Source organism: Malaya genurostris, chromosome 2 (genome assembly GCF_030247185.1).
Source record: "Malaya genurostris strain Urasoe2022 chromosome 2, Malgen_1.1, whole genome shotgun sequence".
NCBI classification, from domain to species: Eukaryota; Metazoa; Arthropoda; class Insecta; order Diptera; family Culicidae; genus Malaya; species Malaya genurostris.
In genome coordinates, this window is record NC_080571.1 from 191,581,385 (window position 1) to 191,602,622 (window position 21,238).

At 41.5% G+C, this 21,238-nt stretch overlaps 3 protein-coding genes and 1 long non-coding RNA gene across 4 annotated transcripts in view; 2 read left to right on the plus strand and 2 right to left on the minus strand.

The window, feature by feature from the left end:
- The first annotated feature begins 4,987 nt into the window (after positions 1 to 4,987).
- On the plus strand, positions 4,988 to 7,724 carry LOC131429073 (uncharacterized protein K02A2.6-like). The gene is made up of 2 exons (XM_058593124.1): positions 4,988 to 6,806; positions 7,408 to 7,724. The coding sequence occupies exons 1-2, from the start codon at positions 4,988 to 4,990 to the stop codon at positions 7,722 to 7,724; spliced, it is 2,136 nt and encodes a 711-aa protein (XP_058449107.1).
- A 96-nt stretch (positions 7,725 to 7,820) lies between these two features.
- LOC131429074 (uncharacterized) lies at positions 7,821 to 8,876 on the plus strand. Its single transcript, XM_058593125.1, has one exon. The coding sequence runs from the start codon at positions 7,821 to 7,823 to the stop codon at positions 8,874 to 8,876; it is 1,056 nt and encodes a 351-aa protein (XP_058449108.1).
- A 2,437-nt stretch (positions 8,877 to 11,313) lies between these two features.
- LOC131430845 (uncharacterized) lies at positions 11,314 to 12,595 on the minus strand. Its single transcript, XR_009229572.1, has 3 exons — positions 12,272 to 12,595; positions 11,809 to 12,211; positions 11,314 to 11,741 (listed from the first exon to the last, which is right to left on the minus strand). It is a non-coding gene; the product is annotated as an uncharacterized LOC131430845 (long non-coding RNA).
- A 6,132-nt stretch (positions 12,596 to 18,727) lies between these two features.
- The window catches only part of LOC131432906 (probable cytochrome P450 303a1), a 44,103-nt gene continuing 41,592 nt past the window's right edge, over positions 18,728 to 21,238 (minus strand). The window contains exon 4 of the mRNA XM_058599484.1: positions 18,728 to 19,074. Within this exon, the coding sequence (XP_058455467.1) occupies positions 18,763 to 19,074 (312 nt within the window). The 3' untranslated portion in view covers positions 18,728 to 18,762. The remainder of the gene's footprint in view (positions 19,075 to 21,238) is intronic.

Sequence of the window (21,238 nt, forward strand, 5' to 3'; positions counted from 1 at the left end):
CGGCAAAGGCCAAGAGGAAGCGCGATAACGAATGTTCGCATAATTCATGGAGGCCCGCCATGTCAATTGCGGAGTGTGTTAAGTGTCACAGAGAGAATTAAATACAAACGCAATCTTTTAAAACCGAATGGTCCTTTTTAATACTACAAATCTCAAACGGTAGGATAATACAGAAGTATTTTTTCCAAAGCATATCGTTAATCGATAAACTCGAGCATCAGAATTTGATGATTAGTTGAAGTCTTTTGAAAATGTCTTGCCATCAGCATATCAAATCCATTTTGTTATATCTTCGAAGTGTGGAATATTCAAAAACATGACTGCAAAAATAGTGCTAAGGATAGGGACCCTTTAAGATTTGACGAACACGTGAATATGGAGTAGAACGCTAACTTAGAAAAGTATGTATGAATACCTCTAAAACTTTTTTTTATATAAAATGTTTTATTCAGGCCAATTTGCGTACAAGCTTTACGTGGCCGAATGAGCCATGTTTTTATTAGATAAAATAATTTGTTTACCGTTGGATCTCGTTGTCACCCTTTTTCTAGGGGGAGAGGAGCTTCCATTTTTATCTTGCGATGAGTGAGGGACACTTTGTTCGTGGCTCGTCTCGTCCTCCATTGCCGCATCGGTGGTATCGTTGTTGGTTTCCGTTTTTTCTTCGTTTTCCTTGTAATTCGCATTCTTGGGTTGGTTGTTAGTTGCTGTAGACGCGCCTTATTGTGCATTAATTGCAGTTTCTGGTGGGTTTGATGGTACAACAGGACTACTGCGCTCACTAGTTTCCGTTGTTGGGCTGTTGTCCTTATTTTTGTTTGAAGATGTCCTTTTTGCAGTTTCAGTGCAAGGTTTTCCGTAGTGTTCAGGTTGTTCACAAAACTGACATGTAACCAGTTGATTTTCATACGTAATCAGCGTTTTACACGGATGTATCCCGTCTTGATCACAAATGATGTAAGATGGAATTGCTTTACGTAGTTGCATACGTACTACTCGCACGCCATTCCGGATACCCGGAAAAAAATTCCGCCATACTTCCCTTCCGATGGAAAGAACTTCACTGTACTGCGACATACTTTCCCGAACGAACTCATCCCTGGTCTGCGGGGGAACGTCATGCATGCGTACTTCTATGGCATTGTCCATCATGTACACAGGGATTTTATATTTAACATTATCATGATCAACACTGTGCACACCGTTATTAACCGAAGCAAATGCAATTGCATCTTTTCCACGTTTGAAAATAATGTACACACAGTTAGACGCCTTGTTGAATTGAATCTCACTTACATCAGTAACGTTTAGATGCATTCGTTCCTTAAGCAAGATTTCAATTTCGGTTGCTGCTGGTCTAACTTTGCAGCGCTTGAAATCAATACAAACTGAATTTGGCCTTGTAGGCCAAGTTTCAGGCTTTGTTAAATCGTATTTGCCCATTTCGTACAATCTATTATTCACTACACTGTATTGTCTTTGTTTCTATCGTCTCGACCGTAAGCAATTGTCGACTGTGTCTGATGACATGCAAGCAATATATCAATTTTGTGCTCAGTAGTGACGAGTTTCAATTTATAATTACTGCATAAAGTTGGTGTGATGTAGTTGGTGTAAGGCGTTCTCTAGATGATGGTGGTATGACAGATATATCTGCCCCAGTGTCGATGAGGCATCGATTTGACGTCTTCAGGTCGTGTATTTTCATTACATCTTGATATCACTGAATGCACGAATTTCGCGCGGGAACCAAGGGCGACTATTACAGCGTCAAACTTGAATTTATCATTTTTGATCCCATTAACGCTAAATGCTGCTTCCAGACATATGAACCATGTCTCAATGTCGTCGGGATCGAAGTCCGGGAAATTAATTTTAGCAATGATTGCAGGTTCTTTAGCGTCATCCTCAGATTTGATGATGGCGGAATCGCCATCGTTATTTGGCATTGTGGTTCGCGTCGGATTTTCTACACGCGGTTCACGTCGGATTTTCTACGTTCGATGTAGATAAACTACGGAGTTTTCGCGTATGCGGCTCGAAATATAGAATAAAAAACTTGCGAAACGAATAATTTCCGTAACGATCACGTCGGGGTCACCAGTGTGGCTGTTCCGATGTGGAATACAGACGGACTAGTTTCGGACGATAGTGAACTATCAGGCTTGATTGTCTAATCATAACTAAAATATATTTACAGTAGGTAGAAGGATATCGAGTGTAGTGTAATACTGATTTGTATACGCGTGCGTGTATGTGTTGGCATATTGGGATGATCAAATTAATGTCGATTACGCCACAAATTATTCACACTTCACAATCATGCCCTGGTATCTTTATTAGTATCCAAGGATTTGGTGCTTCATCCGTCCGCTCAAGATCTCTGCTTCAAATGTTTTTTGTAAAAATAATGTGTTATGTAAAGTTATACAATTTTCAACAATATTATTAATTCTCAATACATACGTTTGAAATGTTGAAACCCCTTTACGAAATAGAAAAATCAGATAAAATTTTACTCTTAAGACATGCACAAACTTTTTCCGTGGGAGAGAAAAATGCTCTGTTTTATTCGTACGGGGAAAAATGCTCCGGTGTATGAGAAATAAAACTAATACGATTCATTTAAGCAGTAAATTTAGTTGTATCATTACCCGTATAAGGTCCTAGATAAATTGAACCATATAGCAGCATTAAATCAACATAGACATTGCCGATAACATCAACTCATTTTTAGTTGACATATAATAAAGAGTTAGTTTATTTCCCCAATATAGTCAACCGGAACAAATATTTTTTTCATTTGACTTGACCATAATTTGTATTCAAATCAAACAGAGAACATTATTGATATTGTAGAGAGAAAATAGTTCAAAGCAATCATAGTCTAGCTAGAAATTATCATAAATCGAATTTGAACATTTTAACGTTTTAACAATGTTGCGCATATTCTTCGTGTAACTAATTCATTCATCCATCTTCAGTGCATATATTTTTTTATTAGTCACACCCATCTCGAATAACATTGAACTATTCACCACCCAAAAAAGAAAAATATATCAATTACTTTGCTCCTCGAATTGGTTCGAATAGCGTCATTTCGATGATCGTTGGAATCCATTCTTCGCGAAGCATTCTTCATCTAATAAATTCATCATATCTCGTGAAGTAGCAGCAATGAGGGAATTTCAAAGACAGCACGAACGATGATCGCTGCATAAATATTCGTTCCATATTCGCTTTAAGTCATTCGGGGGTTTGTTAAATGCGAATATCAATTGTGTGGAAAAGGCCTTCATGCACTCAGAAAAATCCGCACTTCAATGCTACGTGAAAATGTATGTGACTTTTATCCATATAACTTTTTTTGTAATACTTATATGAAGTATAGGTGGCACAGAATGAACTCATGAACTCTTAGTCTACATTGGTATCACGTAATCCCTACGTGATTTTTTTTGTAGATTCTATAGAATAATTTCGTGACATTTTCACGAAGTTTATTTAAATTGTGCTGTAAAATTACTTTCATTTGATCTTACTTTTTACCAAATTTTACGTAATAGTCACATTATTTTCATGTAACTGTTACTAAGTTCTATACTAATAATTACTAATAAATACTAATAAATTACACATAAATTGATGCACAGAATTCGCGTAATACCGAATGGTCGTGCAAATCGTTTGTTGAGGGTTGGTTTTGGATTTGGCCTATGTAGTTTGTTCTAGGTTTTTCAACAGACGCCGTATTGCGTTTGCATCTGAGCATAAAATGAACATATGGTTTATATAATGAATTGAAGTAGGTACGTGACACATAAAAAATATGTGACAACATCAATAATTCTGACATACACATTCCATTTCATATTCAATCATGATACGATGGTTGTTAAGAACATCGCGTAAACTACGTTGATATAGCCGTTTTTGGAATCTACGTGATTTTTTACATAAGATTAACGTGTGAATTTTTTTTAGTGTGCCAGCAGCGATGCTGCATCGGCTTCGTTCGCTCCCGAATATACGAACAAGTCCGAATACAAGAGCGATTAACGAACAAAGGCGAAGGAAAGCGAACAACGATCATTGACGTTCGTTGCATTTTCGAGCAATATTGTTTTTTAATGATATTGAACGAATAGTTAATTTCATCCAAGTTACTCTCGTAGATATATATTACCGCTTGACCAACTTATTTGTGTAACTCCAGCACGTAGGCTTACGAAAAGTAATACCTACAGTGCGTATCACAAAAATCGGACGCACTAAGATGGATTACTATACTGTTTTGTTGTTTAATCTGAATAGTATGATAAAAAAATAAAACGTAGCGCATTTCTTTCTGAAATAATCACATATCATGGCCATTCAGATAATAGAAATCAATTCGTTGCATAAACTATTTTCTATTCAACACACTGTTACCATTAATGTCATATTGGAAAATATTTCTAGATTTGAAATGCTCATTAGAATATCATTTCGATCAATATAAAATGAAAATTTTCAAGATTGTTAGGCTCAGTGATTCCGGTTGGAGGATGGCTTTCGGTTCACTGGTGCTTCAACGATCCATACGGGCTACGTCGTAATCTACTCGACTAATCCTCGACGAAGGATTTAGACTACACCGACGGAGAGTTCTCCGAGGACGGAAAAATTCCCGAACCGACGCTTATTCTGCGCTCCAATTCCGCTTCAAGATGCCCGCGATCTGGGACGTCGCGGAGGACACTGTGACGTAGATAACCATCACCTTGATACTCATACATTTACATACTGTAATAAACCACATCTGAAGAGACATAATAAAGACAACGCTACATGGTGTCAGAAGTGTGTCTTTTTAATTAACGAGAAAAATCGGAAAATTTATAAAGTATAGATTCCGGAAAGTACAAAAAAATATCGCAAAACCCAAAAACTGGTATCGGATCGCGGAATCATTTATTATCAGTAGTATCGAGTCAATCCGCAGAAAATGACTAGTACACGACAGGCAGTCGTACCTAACCTAGCACCAGTGCAAAATTTTTTTGCTCACCCACCGGAACATATTCACATGCAAAACAATTCCGACAAAGCCCGAATCTGGAAGGATTGGATTCAACAGTATACATGTTTCGAACAAGCATCCGGAATTAAGGACCTACCAGCAGCACGCCAAGTGGGAATTCTAATGAATAGACTTGGTCCAGATGTCATCGGAATATTCAAAGGCTTGCAGCTAACGGAAGAGGAAAAGAACGACCCGGAGGCTATCAAAAAAGCTTTTAATGATGCATATTGTCCAACAGCGAACCCGACATATAGTACGTACATTTTCCTGAAAACGGATCAACAGCCGGGTGAAAGTTTTGATGATTTTCTAATCAAACTGCGAGCGGCAATCCGTGATTGTGATTTCGGTACAGTACATGAGGGCATGGATATCAACGATCGATTGCTGAAAGACAAAATCGTCCTCGGAATTTCCAGCCAAAAGGTACGCGAAAAATTGTTGAGTGACTCAAAACTAACATTAGAAAAAGCAATCCAGATCTGCAAAGCAAGTGAGAAGACGACTGAAACTTTGAAGGAAATGGATGCCGAAAATCGGGTCTGCAACACTGTTAGATCGGACGACGATGATAAATTATTCCTCTGTAAACGCTGTGGCTCGAAACACACTAAAAAAAGTTGTCCAGCCTACAAAAAACAGTGTTCGAAGTGTGAAGGATTTGGTCATTTTGCGAAGTGTTGCTTTAAAATAAGGAAGAAGGAACTAGACAAGAAAAATCCCAAGGAAAAAACAGCTGCCACAATACAGAAAAATTATGAAGAAGACTCTTCCGAGGCAGAGATCGATCTGTACCTGCACGCAGTCGATACAGATGATGATGATGGCGATTGGTTCGAAGATATAATAATTGATAACATGAAGGTGAAATGCAAGCTAGATTGCGGAGCACAGTGCAACGTAATACCATTAAATGTTGCAAAGAAAATTAGTAAACAGTTCAAGAATTCGAAAACAAAGTACATCGTTTCGTACAACGGAGATAAAACTAAAGTGAAAGGCGAACTAACGGTGACAGGGTTCGTGAATAAACGCAAAGTCGATATTACTTTCAAGGTAGTTGATTTGAAAGTCGTCCCGATTCTGGGCAAAAAATCCTGCGTAGAAATGGAATTGATAAAGCGCATTAATTCCATCAACAGCCAAGATGATATTTTCCATGGACTGGGTTGTTTCAAGAATTTCGAGTACAAGTTAGACTTTAAACCGGAGGCAACATTCGAGATCCGTCCAACACGAGCAATTCCGCACAAGATACGCGATGAAGTGAAGGCAGAGTTAGATAGAATGGTCGAAATGGGTGTGATAATCAAGCAAGATGAACCTACACCCGTCGTTAGTAACATGATCGTCGTACGCAAAAACAACAAAATCCGTTTGTGCATCGATCCGACCGACGTAAATAGAAATATTCTTCGTCGGCACTACCCATTACGCACCGTCGAGGAAATTGCACCCAGAATTAGAAAAGCTAAGTGGTTTACTATCCTCGATTGCAAAAAAGGCTTCTGGCAAGTTAAAGTAGCACCGGAATCCCAGAAGTATCTGACATTCGGCATCCCGTGGGGTCGTTACTCATGTTTGCGTCTGCCGTTTGGTCTAGCATCAGCACCCGAAGTCTTCCAAAACCTAATTGCAACATTATTAGACGGAATTAATGGAACTGACGTGTCGATGGATGATATCCTGATCTATGCCGAAACACAGGACCAGCTGAACGAGATCACCGAGAAGGTGCTCGGCAAGTTAAGAAACGCTGGTTTGAAACTGAATTCCGACAAATGTCAATTTGCCAAAAAATCAGTACGCTACCTGGGACATATCGTATCAGCGGAAGGTCTCCAATCTGATGATGAAAAAATTGATGCGATTCGAAGATTGAGAGTACCTAAAAATAAGAAAGAATTACAACGCCTCCTGGGAATGGTAACATATCTGTCAAAGTTTATCATTAATCTCTCCCAAATTACAGCACCTCTAAGGCAGCTCTTGCAGAAGGACGTTACCTGGCAATAGGCACAGGAACAACAAGCAGCGTTCAATAAAATAATGCATCGTTTGACTTCATTACCAGTCCTGAAATTCTATGATGTCACCAAGCAAGACATACTCTCGGTCGATTGCAGCTCTCATGCTATGGGACCTCATCCCAACGAAATTACCCACAAATTGAGAAGGAGGCATTTGCTTCGGTTGCCAAAAATTTCACGCTTATATTTTTGGAAAACCAGTGACGGTACACACCGACCATAAACCATTAGAGTCGATATTCAAAAAACCTCTCGACAAAGCTCCTCCAAGACTTAAGCGGATTATTCTTGACGTACAACCCTATGCTCCAGAAATAATATATGTTCGAGGAAACAACGTGCCTATTGCTGATACCTTAAGTCGAGACGTGGACAATCCAATACCGGAAAACGAAGATCAACTAGAAGTGCACGTCTGTCTCAACGTGTCCAAAGCTTGGATGAAGGATATCGTGGAGAAAACTAGTGAAGATGCCACTCTTCGGAAACTCATTGAAACCATTAATGCCGGCTGGCCAAAACTTCCTGAAACGATCGACCCAACGCTCAGACAATATTGGAATTATCGCGACGAGCTTTCTACGTACGAGGGTATAATTTTCAAAGGAGACCGTTTGTTGATTCCATAGAAGCTACGCAGAAAGGCGTTAGACATAGTACATGCTGGTCATTTCGGTATACAATCCAACATCAAGCGGGAAAAACAATTAGTATTCTGGCCATCCATGGGTTGCGATATTGAACGGTTCGTGGAACAGTGTGGAGTTTGCAATAGGCATAGCCACAGCAACGTGAAAGAGCCAATGATAATCAAGGAAGTTCCAGAATACCCGTTCCAAATTGTGGGCTCAGACATATTCCATTTCAATGGCGCAAATTACATAGTTATCATTGATAGCTATTCTGGATGGATCGACTTCAAAAAACTAAGATCGTTGGAATCTTCGGAAGTGATCGAACATCTGCAATCATGGTTCGCTGTTTGGGGGACGCCTGAAGAATTTAACAGCGATAACGCCAAACAATACACCTCGCAGCTATTCAAGAACTTTTCGGCAAAGTGGAAGTTTAAACACATAACTTCTAGTCCTTACCACCCTCAAAGCAATGGGTTAAGTGAGCGTGCTGTACAGATAGCGAAAAATATTCTGAAAAAGTGTCATGAAGACAACAGCTCAGTGCAGTTAGCGTTTCTTAACTATCGCAATATTCCACGAAACTTGAAACTCCAATCTCCAAATCTACGACTGATGAGCCGAATCACCAACTCACCTCTACCGGTTGCTAGTCACAAACTCAAACCAAGGGTGATAGAAGACGTCAAACAGAGTTTGGAAGCGGAACGATGTAAACAGAAGGCCTATTACGATCGTTCAGCTCACGTTCGTCAACCCCTCGAAATAAATGATCGCGTGCAGTTGCAGAATCTTCTCACGAACACCTGTGAATCTGGACGAGTAATCGCAAGGTCAGATACGCCGAGGTCGGTCCTCGTCGAAAATGATCAAGGAGACATTTACCGCAGAAACACAAAGCACGTGAAAAAATCAAGTACACTTATCAACGCTCAGCCCGATGTCAGTTGTGACGTTCCTGTTACCCCAGAGGCAAGACAGGTTGAAATTGGTCTAGGAGAGCAACGACAGCAGTATCAGTTCGGCGAGAAAACTCAACTAGCGGAGATGGAAGCAGCCAGAGGTCAGAACAACACAGATCACTTGCCGCAAACCATAACAAGATCTGGCAGATTGGTGAAACCGATTGAACGACTAAACTTATAAGTAAATTCATGTTCATTTTTTTTTCGAAGGGGAGATGTGACGTAGATAACCATCACCTTGATACTCATACATTTACATACTGTAATAAACCACATCTGAAGAGACATAATAAAGACAACGCTACAGACACTGTGTTCCAGTTCTTTCCACTGTGGCACATCCTCTGAACTAAGTTCTCTGATGTCGCAAAGCGGGGGCAAGCAAACCGAACGTATTCTGCCATCTCTAGCTCATTTGGACAGCCATGGCAAGCAGGAGATGCTGCATGGCCGAACCTTTGAAGGTACCACCTGAAACAACCGTGGCCCATGAGGAACTGCGTCAGGCCGAAGTTCACTTCGCCGTGGAGTCTATCGATCTATCCGCAGACTCGTGGAATGAGCCGGTGAGTCCACTTGCCCGTGGTTGAGTTATCCCAATTGACAGTCCTACAGGCGTTTCTGTCTCTCCGCATGTCAAAGAACTCCGCGTCCTTCTTGATGAGTAGTCCAATAGGCATCATACTCACAATCACACAGGCTGCATCTCCAGATACCGTACAATATGCACTGATCACGCGGAGACACACTAGCTTTTGCATTTGTACTTTGCGTTTCACATTTCACATGAAGTGCTGACGTCCATACCGGGCTGCCGTACTTGAGGATTGAAACTGTCACTCCTGTCAGTAAACTTGGCCATCATTCGCGAGAGCGCCACAATCGACATTGAATCACGCTTGCCGGCATATTCAACGTGCTTGATGAAACTGAGCTTGTCGTCAAGCATCACACGCAATTGCTTCAGTGATCTTTTGAAGGGGATCGTTTTTGACGTTTCAGTGATCGTTTTTGACGCCAAGCGTTACTATTACACAGTAGCGAATTTCACGCCGCTTGGGTTGAATAGTGTTACGTTATGTACTAACCCCTCGTTTGTCATTCCGATTGACACACGATTGAAAAAAGAGAAAGACACAGTATTTAAGCGGGAAGCAGTTTAAAACGCCAGATGAATTCGCTCTGTAATTCAGTTGAAATAAATCGATGTGAACTATTATAAACCGTGTTTATATTAAATACAACATGGTGTCAGAAGTCGGCGCGAGTTGTGTATAGTTTTGTTCCGGCGTCATTATCACCTATATCGCGGAAAAAACAGTGTTACAAACTCGCATCAGTATTAGTATTGATCGTTAAAGAGACAAACCACAGTGATTGGGTCAGCAATCTGGTCCTGGTTAAGCGACCTACCGGTATACGAATTTGTCTGGATCCAGTATCACTAAATAAAGCACTACTCAGACCGAATTTACAATTCGCTACATTGGACGAAATCCTTCCAGAACTCGGCAAGGCTCGTGTATTTTCCACGATGGATTTTGGCACGTAGTTCTAGACATGGAAAGTAGCAAACTGACAACGTTCTGGACACCGTTCGGCAGATATCGGTGGACTCGCTTACCTTTCGGAATCGCATCGGCTCCAGAAATATTCCAAGTAAAACTACAGGAGGTGATCCAAGATCTAAAAGGCGTTGAGTGCATTGCGGACGATTTACTTATTTTCGGAATAGGCGATACGCTCGAAGAAGCCTTAAAAAATCACAATCAATGTTTTCAGTTTCTTCTTCTCCGGCTTAAAGAAAACAATGTTAAACTTAATCGCTCGAAATTGAATCTTTGTCAGACGTCTGTTAGATTCTATGGCCATATTCTAACAACCCAAGGACTACGACCAGATGAAACAAAATTGGCGGCCATAAAAAACTATCCGACCCCTACCAACAAAAAAGAAGTTCATAGGTTTGTGGGCATGGTTAACTATCTGAGCAGATACATTCGTGATCTGAGCGTTAATCTCACGTGCCTCCGCAAACTTATCGTCGAAACTACACCTTGGCACCCACCGAGCAGAAAGAATTCGAGTTGATAAAGAACGTAGTATCTAATATAGACACGCTACAGTATTATGACGTAACGAAGCCGTTGACCATCGAATGCGACGCAAGCTGCTTCGGTTTAGGAGCTGCTGTATTTCAAGGTGACGGGGTTATAGGTTACGCCTCACGAACTTTGACCCCAACAGAAAGAAATTACGCTCAAATAGAGAAGGAACTGTTAGCAATAGTTTTTGCTTGTACCAGATTTGATCAAATAATTGTCGGAAATCCAAAAACAATTATTAAATCGGACCATAAGCCATTGATAAACTTGTTCAGCAAACCACTTCTTTCAACCCCGAAGCGTCTCCAGCACATGCTGTTGAAATTACAACGATATAACTTAACAATTGAATTCGTTGCCGGGAAGAACAATGTGGTAGCAGACGCCCTTTCTCGCGCTCCAGTTAATTACCAGGAAAGTTCGGATACGTATGAGAAATTTAATGTGTACAGTGTACTAGATGAAGTAGCTCAAATGAAACTCAAAACATTTCTTAGCATCTCAGATGCGAGGCTTACTGAAATTTCGGAACATACGGAACAAGATCCAACAATGCAGATTATCATACAGTTTACACAACAAGGCTGGCCTAAATCAATCGATCAGGTGCCTGACAGTGCAAAAATCTTTTTTAACTATCGACACGAATTATCAACGCAAGACGGTTTAGTGTTTCGCAATGACCGTATAGTGATTCCACACGTCTTAAGAAGAAAGCTTATAGATAGTTGCCACGCAAGCCATAACGGAATAGAAGCCACTTTGAAATTAGCACGCGCCAATCTGTTCTGGCCCGGGATGAGTTCCCAAGAGAAAGATGTCGTGAACCAGTGTGCAGTATGCGCTAAATTTGCAGCATCGCAATCAAATCCACCAATGTTGACCCATCAAATTCCTGTATATCCATTCCAGATGGTATCGTTGGACGTATTTCTCGCAGACTACAAAGGAATGAAACAAAAATTTTTGGTAACAGTGGATCACTATTCCGATTATTTTGAGGTAAACCTTTTAAAAGACCTAACTCCTGAGTCCGTCATCACTGCCTGTAAAGAAAATTTCGCACGACACGGCATTCCTCAGCTTGTGCTGTCTGACAACGGGACAAATTTCATTAATCGCAAGATGATTCAATTTGCCTCCGAATGGTGCTTAAAACAGGTAACGTCTTTGCCGCATCATCAGCAAGCAAACGGAAAATCGGAGGCCGCTGTAAAAATTGCAAAACGGCTTATGAAGAAGGCTGAGGAAAGTGGGTCCGAATTCTGGTATGCGTTACTACACTGGCGTAACATCCCGAACAAAATTGGTTCGAGTCCGGTGGCACGCCTTTTCTCACGGTCGACCAGGTGTGGAGTACCAACTAGCGCCGAACGTCTACTTCCAAGGGTAGTCGAAGATGTCCCATATTCTATAGAAAAACAACGTAAACGAAATAAGAACCACTACGATAGAAAAGTTCGCTACTTACCAGACCTTCAAGTTGGTTCACCAGTTTATGTGCAACTAGATCCTGCAACATCCAAAATATGGACTCCAGGTGTTATCGCTACCCGCTTCAATGAACGCTCATACTTGGTAGACGTTGAAGGAAGTAAATATCGTCGAAGTCTTGTACATGTGAAACAGCGCAACGCTTTATCACCGCAACCGCAAAATCTCTCAACATGTGAATCCAAAGGAAACGAATCTTATGTGGAATCAAATCAAAACAAAAATGATGACAAAGCAGATCCATCAGTTAGTTGTCAAAAGACTTCAACGGAATCGCCGATTACTAGGATGGATTCGGAAAACTGGTCGAATGGTCATTCTCCACCGGATTCGAAATTGAACGAACGCCCAAAAAGAGAAATACGGTTACCAGCACGATTTTCCGAATATCAGCTTTAATTTTGTTTTATTGTGGGGAAGATGTTACGTTATGTACTAACCCCTCGTTTGTCATTCCGATTGACACACGATTGAAAAAAGAGAAAGACACAGTATTTAAGCGGGAAGCAGTTTAAAACGCCAGATGAATTCGCTCTGTATTTCAGTTGAAATAAATCGATGTGAACTATTATAAACCGTGTTTATATTAAATACAACAAATAGCGGCCTCCGCGATAGCTACCACCGATTTTATGGCATCCGCCGAAGACCTGCTTTTGCGGAACCCGTATTGTTCGTTGGACAGACCACTCGCCTTCTTTATCAATGGGGCTAGCCTAGTCAAGATGATTCTCTCCAGCGTACCTGTGGCGACGGTTATCATTACATCGAGTATATCATGCGGTCGTGCGTCGGAATAACGCAGAGTAGGAGCTAAAGGAAATTTTACATATATGCTTCTCATATACCAATACCTTAAATACATGTATATACAAATGCAACCTGTTGTATCTTGTTTAAAAAGTTGCACTTATCCATCGACAATGTTTCAGCTGAAACTAAGAATAATCTTCACCTTTATATTCGACACTAACTTTCGCCCGATCCTTTCCATGCTCTGTCTGTTTTTTTGTTATGATTCATCTGTCATAGTTTGTCTTAATAAATAAAAATTATTGAACTAAAATAATTAACACGATTCACAATATTAAAAAGGTCAAGGTTGATGAAACATACGGGACGACATATTAAAATCGAAATACTGGAAAAACTCGTGCGTGCTGTCCATAAATCGTATTCCTTGATTCCAGGAGCAGAAAGTTGCGTTGACGAAGTGATTTTTCCGGTGCGTAGAGACTTAACCGTATTAGCAAAGATGGGCTGTCAATGTCCCCCAAAATCTAGCCCCAAAAGCAGTTTAGTAGCAAATGTATCTTGAGCAATGATTCGTTGTGTTTCCAATGGCTCGAGATTGAATAGATGACATCGATCGGAATATGGTGGTAAACTTATGGGGTCACCACACGGTAGCAGGCGCAGAGCGTATCGCAGAGCGTATCGCACAAATTTGCGTTGAACATCTTCAATCCTTGTATTCCAGAGAGCATACTTAAACACAAATAGATTTTTGTGTCATTGGCATAGGAGAATCTGCATTCCGGATAGAACCCATGCTGCTGGTAATCTATGTACTTCCATCGAGAAGGAAACTCACATTGTAGAGTTGAAGAATATGATCACTGAAATTGAAGCAAGATCGAATTTGCAATAGACTTTTTTATCATAAAAATAGTGAAATAGTTTCATGGGACATACTCGAAGCGATTCTGAGTGAGAGCACATTTTGAGAACAGCAAAATAAAAAAAAATATACTATTCCGGTTTTTCTGTTTATGAAACACCAAATAAATCCGCTTCCATACATCGCTTAAATTTTCCATGGCAGAAATTTTGGAAATCGAAGATTTTGGGTTTTCTTCTGTCACTTATCTGTTATCGACTCAAAAACTCACCCCACATTGACCTTTCCCTCTTAGAAAAAAACGTTCAACGGTGGTCCTTCATTGGTCCAATACGTTGGATCATTGGTCCAATGAAAGTCCAATCAATCGTTCAACGGGAGGCCAACACGGGGCCTTCATTTGCCGATTTTGAAACAGACCGTTGTACCGAATGCCATTTTTTTCGTTCAACAAACCCGGCAGACAGAGGTCCATTGTTGATCCATTTTTAATATGAGGAGTTGGAGCCCCGTTGAACTAGTTTTACTGCAGAATTTCTGAAGTTTTTTCCACTTATTTTTTCAAACTAACACTACATACCTGCACAATACTTCTATATATATTTCTGATATTACATCTTTTAAGATTTTATCTGATCAACAATTCTTCTCCATGTAACTCGATCCATGGCTGCTTGCCTCCAACCACGTCGGCGCCCGATACTATCCAGGTTTCGCTCCACTTGGTCCAGCCACCGTGAACGCTGCGCTCCTCTTTGTCTTGTACCTGCCGGATTAGAGGTGAACACCAACTTGGTGGGGCTGTTGTCCGGCATTCTCACGACATGCCCCGCCCACCGTACCCTTCCAGCCTGGGCTACTTTCCGGATACTTGGCTCACCGTAGAGTTGCGCTAGTTCGTGGTTCATTCTTCTCCTCCACACTCCATTCTCCTGCACACCACCGAAGATCGTTCTCAGCACCCTCCTTTCGAAGACTTCGAGTGCTTGCAGGTCCTCCTCGAGCATTGTCCACGTTTCGTGCCCTTAGAGAACCACCGGTCTTATCAGTGATTTGTACATGGTGCACTTCGTGCGGGGGTGAAGTTTCCTGGATCTCAATGTTTTGTGGAGTCCATAGTAGGCACGACTTCCGGATATAATGCGCCTCCTGATCTCCCGGCTGGTGTCGTTGTCCGCAGTCACCATTGAGCCAAGATAGATGAACTCGTCAACCACCTCGAACTCGTCGCCGTCGATCGTAATACTGCTGCCCAGACGTTGCCTATCGCGTTCAGTTCCGCCAGCCAGCATGTACTTTGTCTTAGACACATTTATCCTCAGTCCTACTCGTGCCGCTTCGCGCTTTAGTCGGGTATACAGATCTGCTACCGTCTCCTTGTTTCTACCGATTATATCCACGTCATCAGCGAAGCACACGAATTGTCCGGACCTCGTGAAAATCGTGCCCCGCATGTTGAACCGCGCTCTTCGCATAACTCCTTCAAGTGCGATGTTGAACAGCAGGCAGGACAACCCATCACCTTGTCTTAATCCCCTACGTGATTCGAACGGTTCAGAGAAACCGCCCGCAATCTTGACACAACACTGTACACCATCCATCGTAGCCTTAATCAGTCTTGTCAGCTTCCCAGGGAAGCCGTTCTCGTCCATAATTTTCCATAGCTCTACACGGTCAACCGTGTCGTATGCGGCTTTGAAGTCGATGAACAGATGATGCGTCGGGACCCGGTATTCACGGCATTTTTGGAGGATTTGCCGTATAGTGAAGATTTGGTCGTTTGTTGATCTGCCGTTGATGAACCCGGCCTGATAACTCCCGACAAATCCATTTACCAGTGGTGATAGGCGCCGGAACAGGATCTGGGATAGCACTTTGTAGGCGGCATTTGACACTGTGATTGCCCTGTAGTTTGCACAGTCCAATTTGTCACCTTTCTTGTATATCGGGGTGATGACCCCTTCCTTCCACTCCTCCGGTAGCTGTTCTCTGTCCCAGATCTCTTCGATTATTCGGTGCATGCATTCCGTCAGTTTCTCCGGTCCCCTTTTGAAGAGTTCTGCTCCTAGACCATCCTTACCAGCTGCTTTGTTGTTCTTGAGCTGTTGGATAGCCTCCTTGACCTCGTTCATAGTGGGCACTGGTACATCTCCTTCGGCTGCAACACTGACATAATCTTCCTCCTCCAACGCCTGGTTGTCCGCCTGTGCACTATTCAGATGTTCATCGTAGTGCTGCCTCCACCTTTCGATCACCTCACGTTCGTCCGTCAGGATGCCACCTTCCTTGTCTCTACACATTTCGGCTCGCGGCATGAAGCCGTTGCGAGAGTCATTCAGCTTCCTGTAGAACGCCCGTGTATCCTGAGAACGATACAGCATCTCCATCTCCTCTCTCTCCGACTCTTCCAGGCGGCGCTTTTTGTCCCGGAAAAGGCGAGTTTGCTGCTTTCGTCTCTGTCGATACGATTCCACGTTCTGACGGGTGGCTTGACGCAACATCGCTGCGCGTGCTGCATTCTTCTCGTCCAATATCTCCTGGCATTCGCCGTCGAACCATTCGTTCCGTCGACTCCTTGGCACGTATCCCAGGACGCTCTCCGCAGCATTGCTGATGGCTGCTTTAGTTCTGGTCCAGCAGTCCTCCAGGGGAGCATCATTGAACTCCTCCTCCGCTAGCAACGCTGCTTCGAGATGCCGCGCGTAGGCAGTCGCGACCTCGGTGTCCCTCAGTCGGTCCAGATTATACCGCGGCGAGCGCCGGTACCGTACGTTATTCACAACGGACAGTTTTGGACGCAGCTTAACCATCACAAGGTAGTGGTCCGAGTCGATGTTAGCGCCCCGATAGGTTCGTACGTCGATAATGTCCGAGAAATGCCGTCCATCAATCAGGACGTGATCGATTTGTGTCTCCGTTTGCATGGGTGATCTCCAGGTGTATCGGTGCAGGAGGCGGTGCTGGAAAAAGGTGCTTTTTATGGCCATGTTCTTGGAGGTGGCAAAGTCGATGAGTCTTAGGCCGTTCTCGTTCGTTTGCTGGTGGGCGCTGAACCTTCCAACCACCGGTCTGAACTCCACCTCCTGGCCAACCTGAGCATTGAAATCGCCGATGACGATCTTGATGTCATGTCTTGGGCAGCGATCGTATTCACGTTCCAGCTGCGCGTAGAATTCGTCTTTGTCGTCATCGCTACTTCCGAGGTGGGGACTATGCACGTTAATTATGCTGATATTGAAGAACCGGCCCTTGATCCTCAACCTGCACATTCTGTCGCTGACCGGCCACCATCCGATCACACGCTTTTGCATCTCCCCCACAACCATAAAAGCTGTTCCCAGCTCGTGTGTGTTGCCGCAGCTCTGGTATATGGTGTGGTTCCCACGAAAGACCCGCACCGTAGACCCCTTCCAACACACCTCCTGCAGCGCTACGATGTCGAACTTGCGGTCTTTCACTATATCGGATAGTATACGCGTGCTTCCGATGAAGTTGAGAGACTTACAGTTCCACGTACCGAGTTTCCAATCTCTTGTCCGTTTTCGTCGCAAAGGTCTGAGCCGATTAGATCCATCCGAATTTTCTTGTTGAACTTCCTGAGCAAGTCCTTTTTATGGGCGGCTAGCTAGGCCTGCGCCAACCTTGCAGTAACGCTGAAGGACCGCGAGAAGAGAGAGATTTGGGCCAGGTGCATATTGAAAGGCGGCGCCAACTCGCCTTGTCAGGACCAACTGCTTTAGGTCTTGTGGTTTTTAGGCCTAGAACGTGTAGGGCCCACTACCTCGTCCTACCCACACCTGCAGTCAGCCCCCGCTACATGGTTCGGGTCGCGAGTCACAACGAGTTGCTATCGCGACTAAGCATTATCCACCACCTATGACCCGCCCGGTTGCTTGCAGCTCAGCTTCCCTCATAGTGCTCCTCCTCCACCACAGGGCCCGAGCACACAATACTTCTACTTCACGTAGAATAACAACAAATTTTCTTTCTATGTAAAGGTAACACTTAATTTTCACACTATTTTTGCAAGAGAAAAAAAACAACAAACCGTTCCAGCAAACTGAACGAATATTTCGTGCAATATGTCGTTCAACAAGCGCTCAAAGACCAACAAAATTGAACGGTCTGCTGAGAGGATTGTCACTGAGATTCGACTGCAAAAATTAAGTTTTGCACGATGACACCACGAACGAACTCGCGATAAATAACTGTCATGTTCGACAGGTAATAGATATGTAAACGAACCACTGATTGCTGTCTAAAGATGAACTTGATTCGGCAGTTCATTCGTGTCGTCATCGTGCAAAACCTAATTAGGTTTTGCACGATGACCACTCGAATGAACTACCAATGAACTGACGATGAATCAAGTTCACCTTTTGATAGCTATCAGGGGTTTGTTTACATATCTATTAACACGTATTCAAATTAGAATGAATGCAATAAACACATAAACAAACCACTGATAGCTGTCATGTCATGTTCATGTTATGTCATGTTCGTGCAAAACCTAATACGATAAGAGTTTATCGAAGTTCATCTATGTGACTTTTTCCACTTCATTCGACTGTCAGAATAGGAGATTCGACTTATCTCACGTCACACGACTGGTAGATTAAGGCCCAATATAGGTGCACCATATATCGGCGTCATCGCACGAGAGGTGACGCCAACCAGAAGAAGAAGATGAATTCTTCACGTGGAAGATATTATTTGTATGTAGTAGAGAGTTTGAATTTTACTTATTTTATAACGAAGTTGTGATATAAAAATAGTGGAATCGAATACAAGATGAATGATGTGTTACTTGATTTTATTGATATCTTCATTATAATGTAGTAGAAACATTATCTGGGTACAACCAATGCTGTGTATTGTCGCACACTAGGTGTAGCTCCATCGATAGGGTTATCTGATGGCACTGGTCCACCATCTGGAATCAAGAAATTGAACGATTGGAATAATGTGGTTACAAACAGGAAAAGGTTAGCTCTGCCCATCATCTCGCCCATACAGCGATGTCGGCCAACGCCAAAGGGATGAAAATGAGGAGGTATTATTATTTTTCCATCTTTTAGAAACCGTTCTGGCATAAATGAATGAGGAAACTCCCATTCATTTAACATCATTCCCCTGAACATTCCGACCAGCATAGTATCCTGCGAAAAGATAAAAGTTAATAATATTTGTTCCGACAATGTTTAGATATCTATTGATGTAAATATTAGAAATCTCTAGCAATCGGGCACCAATTAGAGGGTTGTATTAGGTTTTTTACCGTCACTGCCAACCTCAATCAAATGAACACATTTTGACAGTTCAGCAGTACTGTTTGTAAACAGAAATTTTTTTTGATTGTCTGTTGACAAATTGGATGAGACCATTTACGGTCCATAACGCCTAAACAGAGTTTTAAAACATTTGTTCACGATTGGGTACGGTTTGTTTTTGAGATTTATTAAATGAAAGTCACTAGTTGCAAATTGTAAAGATGATTGTTTTAGATGTGTTCTTCGATTTTTGTTTAAGCTTGTTTGTAAACAGTACCGCTGAACTGTCAAGGATGAATGCTTGTTCATTTGTGACGTCACGATAAAAAAAAATCTAATTAAATAGTAGGACAAGGAAATACAGTTTGATAGTTTTTGAGTCATTTAATGTTTAGATATCTATTGATGTAAATATTAGAATTCTCTAGCAATCGGCAACCAATTAAGGTGACCGTGGACAGAAGCCAAGGAAAATAAATGTAAAAGTATTGGTGAAACAATACTTTTTCATATAGTAATAGTATTTGTGAGTAGAGAGGAATGAAATAATAATATTTGTGTGCTGAAAGGAATACAGTTGCAAGAACAAAATGTAAACATTGAAACTATTCAAATCACCTAGCAGAACAGAGTGGACTTATCTCATCTTCATGTTCATTCTGAAGCTAACAAATTGCAATCTTGAGAATATAATGATTGTGCCAAAGAAGATAGTTTACTATTTGCCTTCGTTTGGTTCTTGGCATTTTTCTTACATTACAAAGTAAAAAGGAAGCTGTTACATTGATGGATTAAGTATAGTAACACCACACGAAATCAGAACAAACTCTGTTGTAATGGCTTTTTGTATTAATTTTTAGTTTTGAATATAAAGCTCACATATTCAAAAAAACACAAACCAACAAATTCTACATTTTCCATTTAGTCGACAACATCATCGTTTTCAGATAGGGAAGCAACCTCACCCAGAGAACAGTCAAGTGCCACTTGACGAGAGGACTTGATGATAAATCGGCTATTTTCTCTGAAAAGATTTGTCATGCACATTTGAAGATATAATTTCATATATTGACGAAAATATTTTAGATCTTTACCTATTGATACCAAATTATTGGATCAAGTACAGTTTCTAAAATCTGTGGTATTGTTTTGAACCGGCACTTCTGGCAGTTCTTCCACTGTTTGAACTGATGAGTCCCGCACATACTCGCTACCCAAAACACACTATATCAACGTATTCCATCTATTTTTCTATTGATTTTCGCGAATGAGCGCTGCTTTCTTCTTCTTACATGGACGAGGCATTTCGAAAAGATTGCAATACTTGAACTGTTTGTTTATTTTTTGCATTCCATTGCGACGGTAACTAAGACAACAGGGTTGCGGATAATTTGGAAGGGAAACAATGTTTGCAATGGAAATAAGGGAAATGTTATCGTTATTTAAAAAAATATTGAAGTTTTAGATGGTGATGTACGAAAGTAGTTTTTATCAGTAATTTTAACTATATCAATGTGCGACAAATTGAAACTAAAACCATTTTTAGTGCATTGCAAAGTTTTTTTTCTAATTATGTATGGCATCACTGCGAATATAAAAGTGTGGTATTACCAATACTAAAGCAGGCCGGCAAACTTTTTATCGTGGATTTTAGGAAAATTTTCAAAACCAGAACTGTGAGTTATTCTTAGGTTTTACAATAAAATGTTTAGATCTGAGGATAAGTTTACCGGCGAAGAACAACTCAAAAGTGTTTCATAAAGCTTACTTGTACCACAGAGCTATAAACAGCAGTTGAAATCTTGAGGTGAGTGAAAAATAATAACATTCTAAGAAGAAACCATCCAATGAAGTTCCGAAAAAGTTTTGCACAAATCATTCGTCAGAGTTGATAGTTTATCGTAAATATATATCAATACGACGAGTGATTATGTCACTAAATTGCAGTAGCAATTCTACGCAACATATTTATCCCTACGCGTAGAAAAAATGTGTTTCATGGTTTGTTTACATCAATAGCAGGGCAAAATAGCGGAAGGTGGAGTGGGAGGGT